The 12,021-nt window shown below is 35.4% G+C and overlaps 1 protein-coding gene across 1 annotated transcript in view; it reads right to left on the bottom strand.

The window, feature by feature from the left end:
* Positions 1-2,207: 2,207 nt before the first annotated feature.
* The window catches only part of LOC111038779 (homeobox protein abdominal-A homolog), a 33,488-nt gene continuing 23,674 nt past the window's right edge, over positions 2,208-12,021 (bottom strand). The window contains exon 3 of the mRNA XM_022322006.1: positions 2,208-2,902. Coding sequence (XP_022177698.1) covers positions 2,445-2,902 — 458 coding nt within the window. The 3' untranslated portion in view covers positions 2,208-2,444. The remainder of the gene's footprint in view (positions 2,903-12,021) is intronic.

Here is a 12,021-nt window from a genome sequence, read left to right as displayed (position 1 = left end):
ACTTCCATATAATATTATAATCAGACAACAAAATATTTTTGTTGCACATTATTTTTATTAAATTATTTTAGGAATTCTATGTCGTTTCGATAAACTTTTGACAGTCTATACACAATTTTAAAAAAACCTACCCTGAATCTATAATTACGTATATATGTGGATATAAACAAAAATCGTTTCCAAAGTATGTCTCTGATGGCCTTAAAAATATAATATGCATAAACGCTTATTAGGTACCTATATATTATGTTAAATTACAATATTTTAATACGTATATAATTTTTAAAATTATTCAATCAATCTAAGTAATAGTCTAAACGCTCGCGAAAAACGTCTTAATATCTATAGAAGCTGTTTACAAATTTTGAATTTTGGATAGGCCTAAAATACCTATATGTTGTAGATTGTCGAAATTACGACCGATTTATATAATAGGCGTAATAAAAAAAATATATATAGAGGTATATCATACAAATGAAAACAAAACAAAATAATAATAATAATAATAATAATAATAATAATAATAAAAATAATAAAAAAAACTTCAGTAGTATACAAAAAAATAATTAAATATATATTAATTGAATAGTTTATTATTATGTTTAATCGAAAGAAAGATTGTAAAAATAAATTAAATATTAATAAAGCATTAATCTAAATATATTTACATAAGTGTCGGGAGGAAATACTTTACTCGGTAAACATCAGGATTTATTCAATATCGTTTTCTTTTATGTAACTAACTCGTTAAATAAACCCTACACGATGAAAATTATAAACAAACAAATTATATTATAATATACTACGCTTAATGATAGAAGTAAAGAAACAATATGTATCTAGGAATATGGACGTAAAAAAAAAAGAACGAGCTAAACAATATTATCGTGGTATTAAAAACTAAAAAATATCGATCACAACGTACGGGGAGAGAAAAATGATAAAATAAAAACGTAATAGATGTGAACGAAAACTCGTCGGTGACAATAACGTATACAAACTTGAACCAGAAGAAATCGGCGAAAACGTAACTGCGCCGTTCGGAAACTTAAACGAAACGAAAAATGATATCGAACAGGAAAAAATAAAAATGAATGTCGTACACAGAGACACATGTTGTGGTTCATACGCACTCGAATCAGACATAACAAACAACACATAAATGGATAAAAAAAAATCGTATCATTACAAACGAAACACAATATCATATAATATACATTATATAGGTACGAGGTACATGATAAAGTATAATATTATTATAATAATAATAATACTTGCAAAGTATAGGAACAACGACGGCCGCCGTTTGAAAATACCTCGGGAAATTGAATCAAAAAAACGGGCGCTCCGGTGCAGCGATATCCTCGAGTACCGAACAAAGTATACCAGTTGTATCAACCCGTGGTCGTCGTAAGACCGATTGGGTGAGGACTAAAAAAAATATGAATAATTTTCTCCAACCCCAGGATCGTGACGTCTACAGGTCGTTAGCATCGGTCCTCGTAGGAATGGAAATCTATGCGTTTAGGGGGAGATAGGTAAATACATGTGACCCCGAGAAATCGACAATCCGCCACAATAATATTATCGCCGCCGTTCGACCCGCGATTCCGTTACTGCCGGGTTGAGGATACCGTGCGTTTTTGGCTTATATAATTAAGAACGGAATTACTTGTATCATATACTTTTGTGGTCACGCGAAACGCGTATCCAATAATATAAATTATATTATTAGTATTATCAGAATATTATGTAAAACAATAATTTGTCGCAAAACGATAGATATAAAAACAAAAAAAAATTAAGTAGTAAACATCATATTATATTATAATATTATCAAAATAATTTAAAGAATAGGTACAAAGAGAAGACGAACGCCGTGCCAGACACCGGCTGCAACATTTATCATTATTAATAGTAATAATATTGTGCAATCGTGGACCGCCGGCGATCGAGGGAAGCGATTTTAATTGTCCTGAATCGCCAGTGTTTGTTTATTATCGAATATTTATAGTACGAGTAAAAAAGGGACATAGAAATGTAGGCCTACGAATGTGAAACTCGCGTCGTTTCTTGTATCGAAACAATAAATTGAGAAAAATACTATTTTGTCAAAATATTTCTTATTAATTAAATTTTTTTTTTCATTTTTTTTTTTAGTCATTAATATTATAATTAGGTATTATTTAAATTAAGTCTATGAATGTAATATATATAATATGTATAAATATTATGTAAGAATAGTTTGTATATAGATAAATATATATAATATATATTCATAAATTATTTACGTATTTTTCGAATCGAAAGAGAAATTCTATACAATTGTCGAAACAATAACAATAATAATCATGCGACACATAATTATAATTAATCATTATTATTATCATTATATCATTACTCTATTACTGTGCGAAACGTTGACGCGCGCTCGCTGACGGCGTTTACGTTTTGGCCTTGAGCATGTCGGCGGATCCTTTGTCCAGGCCGCCCATCTGCAGCTTATGCTGTTCGTGCGACATCTGATGGTGCGACATTTGCTGCTGCTGCTGTTGTTGTTGCTGTTGCTGCTGTTGCTGTTGCTGTTGCTGCTGGTGCATCCCACCGCCACCACCGCCTCCTACGTCCATTTTTGTGTGATCCTGCTTTTTGGCCTGTTCGTCGCGTTCCCGGCGAGCCTGCTCGTTGATCTCCTTGACGGCCCGCAGCTCTTTCTTGAGTTTCATCCGCCTGTTCTGGAACCAAATCTTGATCTGACGCTCGGTCAGGCACAAGGCGTGCGCGATCTCGATCCTCCGCCTCCGGGTCAGGTAGTGATTGAAATGGAACTCCTTTTCCAGCTCCAGAGTCTGGAATCTGGTGTACGTCTGCCGACCGCGACGACGAGGACATCCGTTTGGACCTGTGGACAAAAAAAATAGCAAACAGGCGCTCGTTAAACGTTCAAAGAGTAGTAGTGTGCTTATTTGCATTATACAGAGAGCAATGTCCGCTCGGCTTTAGCACGGTTCCGGGCAATCCTCCTATAGAGGACTGAATATAGAAAGTTAAAGGTATCTTAACTAACCCGTTCTCGTGCGGGGAGAACAGTTTAGACTAATCAATTTATAATGGAGCCATTGCAGCAGGGTGTCTGGTTTTTTCGTATATTATATCACAATATAACTGCACATAATATGGTTACTGCTATAATAATGAGTTAACAATACAGGGCGATTGATCGCGAGTCTAAAATACATGTGCGCAACAACAGTGCACGATGTATAATTCGAGCGTGAAAGTGTCAAGTCACACGCCGTCATACACGCCTAGTACATGAATAACATATAAACAACAGCGTGCATCAGGTCCGGATCGAATAGACTTGCCGGGCCGAGCAACATATTTTGGTCGTTTTAAGAGTACAAAAAATATATAAAGTGACCTGGAGTAGTTTACTGTAATATTACAATAGATAACACAACCACGCTGGACTAATAATATGAAGGTACTTACATTTAACAAGAAACAGTAAATTAAATCATTATATTATAATGTGACCAATTCCGGCAATCAAATTAGATATTCTACTAAAAAACTAATACAAAAAAATAGCCACTCGGACGACCTCGAGACAGAATATACCTCTACAATGATTATCGAGGCGGGTACCCAAAAAATCAATTTTCACCGGAAACAGTGTAAAACTATAGTGGTCATCACGCCCAAATATACACACAATATGTTTACGAAATAAACATAAGCATAATGATGTATTGGCCTAAACACCAAACGATCGTCGTTTTCTCTTATAAAAATATTACCCACGGTTATAATCTACAGACTTCAAAGATTAAACACGTATACAACTCGTTTAGATACGAGGTATAATAATTATATATAGTTTAATATAATTCGCAACTATAATATAGGTAATAGGTACAGGCACTTTCTGAAGAAACGGAAAAACAAAAACTGATAGAGTCGAAACGGGGGTTATAATTGTTGTTTTATAAAATGAGTTGTTTAGGCTATAATATAAAACACATACAACACTAGTACCCATAGGTACATGTTTTCATTTATTTGTTCATGGGTATTTACTTGCCAAGTTGACTGGCAATATTATTACTGCAAAGTTATATAAAATCTCATTATTATATATTATATAAATATAAAATAATATATATTTATCGCAGTCGCTGCACCCATTTATAGAAGAGAGTGCTAATCAGCAGGATGTTGAATTTACAGTGCATATTAATAATTAACAACCGCGCCATAGTCGTAACAACAATACACGTGGCCGTTGCGAAATAAGAATTATATTTTAAACTTATCTGCGTTATAAGGCGAATACCTATATAATACACTCACTATTTTTATCAACCATTGTTAACGGCAGAACACAAATAGGACGCATATTTCTAAGTACCTACACGTGGTCTGAAACTGTGCTGTGGAGGTCTAATGGACAAGAGATCGATATGACCAGAAGGACTTCATTTCCGTCGACCTGCAGGTGACGATAAACCGTTTAAAAAATCATTATTATTTATGCAGGGCCCAACGGGGTCGTAAAAAATGTTGCGCACGAGCGGTGTTTGGTCGTACCCACACGCGCCTACATGACTTTTTAGGAAACAACGGAGGAGTTTAGCCAAAAACTGCAGTATTAAATGCAAATCGGAACTGAAAATGCTCACTTTGGTTGAAAAAAAGTCTCACTCCCGCTGGGCAAGTATAGGGGGCTTGCGCTGCAGGATTCAGAGACGAAGAAATCGCTACGAACAAACAACCGATCAAAATGAATTAAGCGGTATATTGCAACAGACACCCTGTAACACGGCGGAGATCGTCAAGGCTTTGGGGCGGACAAGGGTTTACTTATCCATTATATTTCGTTTAAAATAGTTTAAAATAGTGTAAACTACATAATATGATAATATACAGAGGACCCGTGCCTATGCGTCCCTGCTTGTACAATTATTTACCAACATTACGATAATATAATATACAATAGGCACGAGCGTATATGGGTCATTCGCGGCGTTAACTGCAGCAGTAGTACAACACGGGTGTTGTGCGTACAGTTTAGGTGTGCGGCGGCGGCGGCGACAATAATAATAATTATGACACGCCGCGACCGCGTCCCTGCCTCGGCCTCCGCGGATGGCCGTCTCGGGAATTCACGGCGCGTTCTTTAATGGCGCCACCACCAAGGGCGGAGACTGCGGCGGTCGCCATGGCAACGCGGCTCGCCACCGGGTATACCGCCGAGAGGGTTCTATTTCTCTCTCACTCGCCCACTCTCTCTTACTTTCTCTCGTTCGAATTTTCTTCTCGGTCGCTTACCGGACGTAAAAACTCGACGACCGCAGAGTCCGCCGTCTTTCGGGACTCCGAGCTTGGCTTATTTTACCTCCAGATAAGCGTATAGGTATATAGTAATAAAGTAGAGCTTTAATTATTATAAACATTATCATCATTATTTTTGTGGGAAACGCCGATCGCCAAAAAAAAAAAAGTGACACGAGCTAAATCGATCGCGGAGGACGAGACCAGACCAACGCTCGTTTAAAAATATTATAATCTACGATTTTCTATATCATTACGCGCGTTTTGTCCACAATTTTATTTAGATTCGATTTTATCGTCATTTACGCGCACGGCTTGTGCAGCGTTTTCGTTTTAGTAGTATTATTATAAATTCTTTTTAGACTGCAGTCGTCGTATAGGCATTACAACAATAATATTATGTCTTTTTGCGATAACGTCCAGCCCGGCCGGCCAATTAAACGAGTCCGAGTTCCATTTGAAATGTATTTTACCATTATATTTCGTCCCGCACGCGTTATTATTACTCGTATCCGTGTATTAAAAAAAAAGTATATATAATATAAAACGCTCCGAATCATAAACGCGATTAAATTATAGGTATAGGTATTATACGTTTTGTCGTCGTCGTAGTCGTATAATGTTATTTTATCGCAGTTAAATTTTCGACGCCCGAGCACGTTCAGAGAATATATTAAAAACGTTTATTATTTATCGACGACGACGCACGCGGGTTATTGTTTTAACGAAAAAACTCGCGCGGCCGCAGCAGACATGCACTAGCCCGTGTTGTTGCTGGCGATACGGGAAAATGGGAAAGTATGTTGTGTATCTATATATAATATATATATAGAGCCTGCCTTAAGTCATAACCAACGTGGATACGTGTTAAAGATTTTAATTGATTTATTTAAATATAATAATATATTATCAAATCTCGTGCCTTTAAGATCGCTACACTATCGCGTGTTTGCAGTTGTCTCCGGTTGTAGTCTTACAAACGTACAACATAATAATATATTATTCATATTTGCGTTCAGCAGAACCAATTTTGTGTTTGAATGCAAGTTGTATACAACGTCTAAGTTTTAACAATGTACATAAGCAGATTAAAAATTGAAACACACCTTAAAAAACAACATATTCAACTGCAAACTCTTAGTGCCTACTTTTTAATATTGCAAATCGATTAAATTTCATTCCACAAGTGAAACGCGTAGTCCTATTTTTAGAAACCGTAAATGGATTGCAACGATTTTTAGAACTTTTTATCTTTTATTTTTTGGGAGTATTATGACTTGGCCCGTGCCGTCACGGCGAATACACGACAGCACGTGTTAAGAAGATATTTCCGTATGTGGACGTATTTCGGAAGACGCTTATCATAATATTATAGTCGTCTCTGCAGCGTAAACAGGTGATTACTTTGTTCGGAAGAATTATTTTTTATCATAGGAACCTATACATATACTATTATTCTGTCATTATGAAATGTCAAATATTTCAGGACCGTTATGACAGTACTAATTTATGTATCCAAAATACCACACACATATGATGATTGTCTCACCGGCAGTACAAGTACAATGCAGAACAGGTTTCGCAAAATTAATTATAATTAATGTTACATCAAGGTATGATGTGCGAAAACGTACAGTAATGTTTTTCCCCAGTTATTTGGCACGATAATTTCAATTTACAGTTGCTGTAGTTATCATTATTAAACATAATATTTTTCTACTAACTCTTAAATGTAAAAGTAGATAGGTATATGAAACAGTTAAATTAATTCAAATCGAGATGTAAAACCACACGTCTCCCCGCAGCATGCCGTCTCTCAGATGAAAATAAAAATAAACAACAACACAATCACGGACGTCCGCAATAAAGTTCAAACCTCCAAAGTATTAACCTCCGTAAAGGTATACCTATGGGCACCATTCGTTATTTTATGTGCCCGTTTGTTTATAAAACAAAAAGATTTCAACAAAAACAAAATATAATATTCCAGTATTTTTCAAAAATATAATTAATTATCCGCCGTACGCGACAGAACGGGAAACACGGCCTCATAGATTTACAATGAGATATATTTGTACATTATACGAACAGAACACATTATTAATACAACGGCTGCCATCCGTGTTCCGAGTGTACTTTTCTCGGTCCGAACGATTTAAAACGAAAAATAAAAGTCGATTTGTTTGCACGCCGGACGGACAACTTCTGTCGTCAGATTATTTTAACGTTCCTATATAATATTATGTTGGCAACATCAGACTGTACATTACGTAAATAAAAAAAATATATATAAATATCATATAATGTTCCCCACCCACCGGCCACCACTGATCTTTGCACAGTAAACACGGGACGCGGGGAGGACCAAACGAAACAAGAACTCTATATTTACATGGTCAATTTTGTCTTTTCTACCCAAACGTATACATGAAATAATGACAAAGTAAATGTATAAAGACTCAGCTTAGGTGGGGGGTCGTAAAACGATAAACACTGCAGTGAATTGGGTCGATCAATGATTCAAAATGATAACGATCTGTCGTCCGAAATAAAATTTGGAAAATTTGCAACGAACCAAACTACATTTTTGATATTTTAATCTACCTTACACGAGATCTACATATTTATATATTATACGATACTGAGTATAACTACGTTTCACAACTCGATGACTAGTGTGTGAGCAGTGCGGCGATTGCATGCACCACCGATGTCAGTATGGTTAGGATGGGATTTATGAAGCGAATTTTATTAGGTTACACAGGTAGGCACAATAATAATAATACGAGTATACGGCAATATAGTGACAATCGTATATTGAACGACCGTCGTGCAGCCAGCTATATTTTGGGATGATTGCGAACGAAAAACGTAAGTACGTCGAAATTGACTTGGCGCACGTAGTCTTAGAAAATTCTAGAAAGACGTTCCCGAAATGCGTGTACCTATTACCTACTTATTACGTCCTATTAAACGACCGGATAATAATAATAAATAATAATAGCCACAATGAAGATAAAAATAATAATTATTCGTGAGAGTTAAGAGCCATTCGACGACGATAACCGAACGAAAAGTACGCGTTTATAGCGTGCGAATGTTATTTGCGAATTGTTACTGCTGCGTAACACGAGTTTATTTTATTTTTATTTTTACATCCATAATGACTAACTCGTGCGTATGTAGACCATGTTTATATATATTTATTCGATATACGGCCGTAGCCAACATTTTATTTCAATAAGTTTACATAAACTAACATGTAGGTAAGTACCTATGATATGGGTTACTATAGGTTTATGTACTTGTAATGATAGTAATATATCAACGTCGAACATAGTTGACGGTGAACAACAATGAGTTCCGATATATTTTCGTTCTGAATACAAGTTATAAATTGGGAAATCATGTAGTTATAACTCATAACTATACATTATGAGTTTATGAAAAATGTGCTTAAAAGCTATATATGCGTATAGATACGAGGAAAACTATTGTTGCCAAAAAATACTAAATCGTGTCACGTATATAATATCATGTAAGTGGGATGCGCAGAATAACAAACGTTACAAATATAGAATAACTTTCCTCGGAAAAGAGAAGAAAAAAAAACTTCTTACAATAATAAAAACATGATATTATATTATTGTTTCACATCTGCTGGCACAATCAATCAACTGATTTCGAGCGTTATATGAAGGAATTTTGACGTCACGAAGGGATTTTTAATACATTTAAATACAGTGATCGTAGTTGTCGAACTGCTTTATTTTTTTAATTATTATTACCTACAAGTTGAATTATTTCGACGGTCGTAATTTTCTGCAGTTATAAGTACCTATAATATGTGATTAAGTATTAAAAAATATCGAGTTACATTCTGCGCACATACTAATACCTATAGCACATATTTTAATCCAACGTTAACGGTATATTGCCATTTAAAACAACGATTACAAATAGCAATCACTCGGAGCGCATACCTTACGTATTTAGTATGTCGATTAAAAGTTAAATTTCACGGTTCGAAAACGTCGTGTCTCAATAAACGTAAACACGTCAAATGTCTATTTGAGACTGTAATATAAATTGACTGTACGTAATGTTTTATTGACGAACGTATACACGATATTATAATGATATACTGCCAGTAAACGATGATAATTGATGGTCGATACACCGTGTAACAATAATTTAAAAACATGATGGTTGCAATGCTGAGCAGAGCTCAACGCATGCTAAACAACGACGAATGCTAATCAACAACCTCTGTTTTTAGAATTATTATTATTCGTTTTCCTTTTATACATTCGCCGCAATATAATAACGTCAGAAGTGAACCTACATAATTTTGTGCAGCCCAAGACTAATCTTTAAATATTAATAATATCGGCCGTGTACAGCTTATCTTTAGAACAATCGTAAAAACTTAAAAACACGGTATAGCCTGCAATGATATTGTTAATAGCTGCAAAAATCCATATATTATTACCACAATATAACATTAATATTAACTTCGTAAAATATTATATTAATATAGCGAATTTCTGGTAAATATATTTTAAAGCCAGTCGGAAACTTTAACCCTTTTTAAGAATAAATATACACGCCACAAGCGTTGTAGTCGTCACTCGTCCTATATATTATTGTTATTTATTTGGGACCACGTGTATACACGTATAACGACTTCGCAGTGGAGTCACGTCCGCGTAAGTACAGTACACGCACGCAATTATTATATTTCGGTGCCATTAAATTTAACCGCCACAATAATGATAATAAATGATGATAAAAATAATGATAATAATGCGATGATAAAAATAATAATAATAATAATTTAGTCGCAGCGGCGCGGCGGCGGCGGCAGATGCACCGAGCAAAGGGAACGCGATAAGACGCAACCGCCGGCGTTTTCTCGAATACGATATCATTATTATATATTTTACCTTATATTATATTCTCTCGTGTACTTTTTATTTATCGTTATTATTATTATTATTTTTTTTTTAATTAAAACCAACGGCCCCGTTGTTCGAGAGAAGATGTGGAATAGAAGGAGAATGAAGAAAAACGAATAGGAGAAAAAGAAGCAATTACATATACCTACCGTTGGGAGGGTGTGCAAGTATATGCGAAAAGGGGTTGGAGAAAGCGAATAGGTAATATAGAAGGTTAGGGCGTAAGGATAGTACCGTGCAGGGAAGATAACTCGGAAAAAAAGGGGGAAAAGGGGGAGGACGCGTCGTTTAATTGCACTTAACAATAAAACGCACCCTCGCGCGGGCGCGCGTGCATGTGACGCCGCCGCCGGTGTTTCTGATGAAATTACCCCACGCCGGTTTCGCCCACGTCGTTGCCATTATAATATTACCACCGCTCTCTCTCGCTCAGACACGACCGCCCAAGAACCCGTCCATCCTCCAGTCCGTTTGCACCGCCCTCGGTCGAAGATGCAGCGGCGGCTCTCCTCCTTTGGCCTTTGCCGGCAGCTTAACTATTATTATTAATATTTTACTTTACCGTGTATACAATTATGTTACTTTATACACGTCAAAAAATATGTTAAAAAAGGTGAATTAATATTATACGCATTTGAGGGCTGCGCACGTCCACGGGACTACTGGAGATGCTGTTTAAATTATGTATAATAATAATAGTACATAATATAGTATAGCGTGGCTTTCAGTCACAGGGGTAAAACGCCTAAAAATAATTTATCGTCGAGGTTAAACATACCTACCTACTTCTTGTACGTGATGATAATATCGACTACATAAATCATCTCACCATACTGATGATCTGGCGTGTAGTTTATTTTTTTATGTATAAATATATGTATTTGAAATATATGTTTTCTTTCGGGAAAAAATGTAAATTATTTAAAAATCGAAATATGGTAAACGAAAATAATCCCATGCAGTCGAGGAATTTTCGTCAAACAAACTAACAAAGTGTTATGGTCTTAGTACAATATATATAATATGTAGTAGTATAGTACCACCCATGCGTCCCATATGTACACAGTATACGTTGTATAATATGCGACCACGTCTGAGTGCTTTAATTTAGATGGCATGCCGTACGTTCAAACTACATGTTTTTTCTTATTATATATACATACACTCGAAGGTCGTAAGTTAAAACGTACATAATATATATCATGGGATCTAAACCATATATCTTAACTGTATTAAAAAAACGACATTCACCTACATTCTAAATCTTCTATCTTGCGCGACAAAGCTTATAACACAAAGCTGCATGTTATTATGCGTAATATAAATTAAATGTTTTTTATTATTATTATCATTTAAAATACATAGGTAGACAACGTGCCGTTCCTAAGCAATATTGTGCCCAATGTAATCATTATATAATATTATTATACTTGATAGCATATATTATCATTGTTGTCGCGATAGCAGGAGCTATATATTGTACGTTCGTTCGATAATATGATTGTATTAAGTACCTACACTCGTCAAGGGCAGCAATAAAAGCTAGCAATAAGCTTACTATTATATACGTTTATTTTAACCGTTTATACTCGTCAGTGCCTGTAAGGGGTAGATTATAAAATGTTTTTCGAAAAAATTGCATTTTCGGAATATTATATGCTGCAGTAGTTGCTGCGGTAGATCAATTCTCGATTTATACATTATACTGCAAAAACACCTTTTGCCT

Source organism: Myzus persicae, unplaced genomic scaffold, assembly GCF_001856785.1.
Source record: "Myzus persicae strain clone G006 unplaced genomic scaffold, MPER_G0061.0, whole genome shotgun sequence".
Classification (NCBI taxonomy): domain Eukaryota; kingdom Metazoa; phylum Arthropoda; class Insecta; order Hemiptera; family Aphididae; genus Myzus; species Myzus persicae.
Note: the sequence above shows the minus strand (reverse complement) of the source record. Positions and strands in the feature narration are given on the sequence as shown.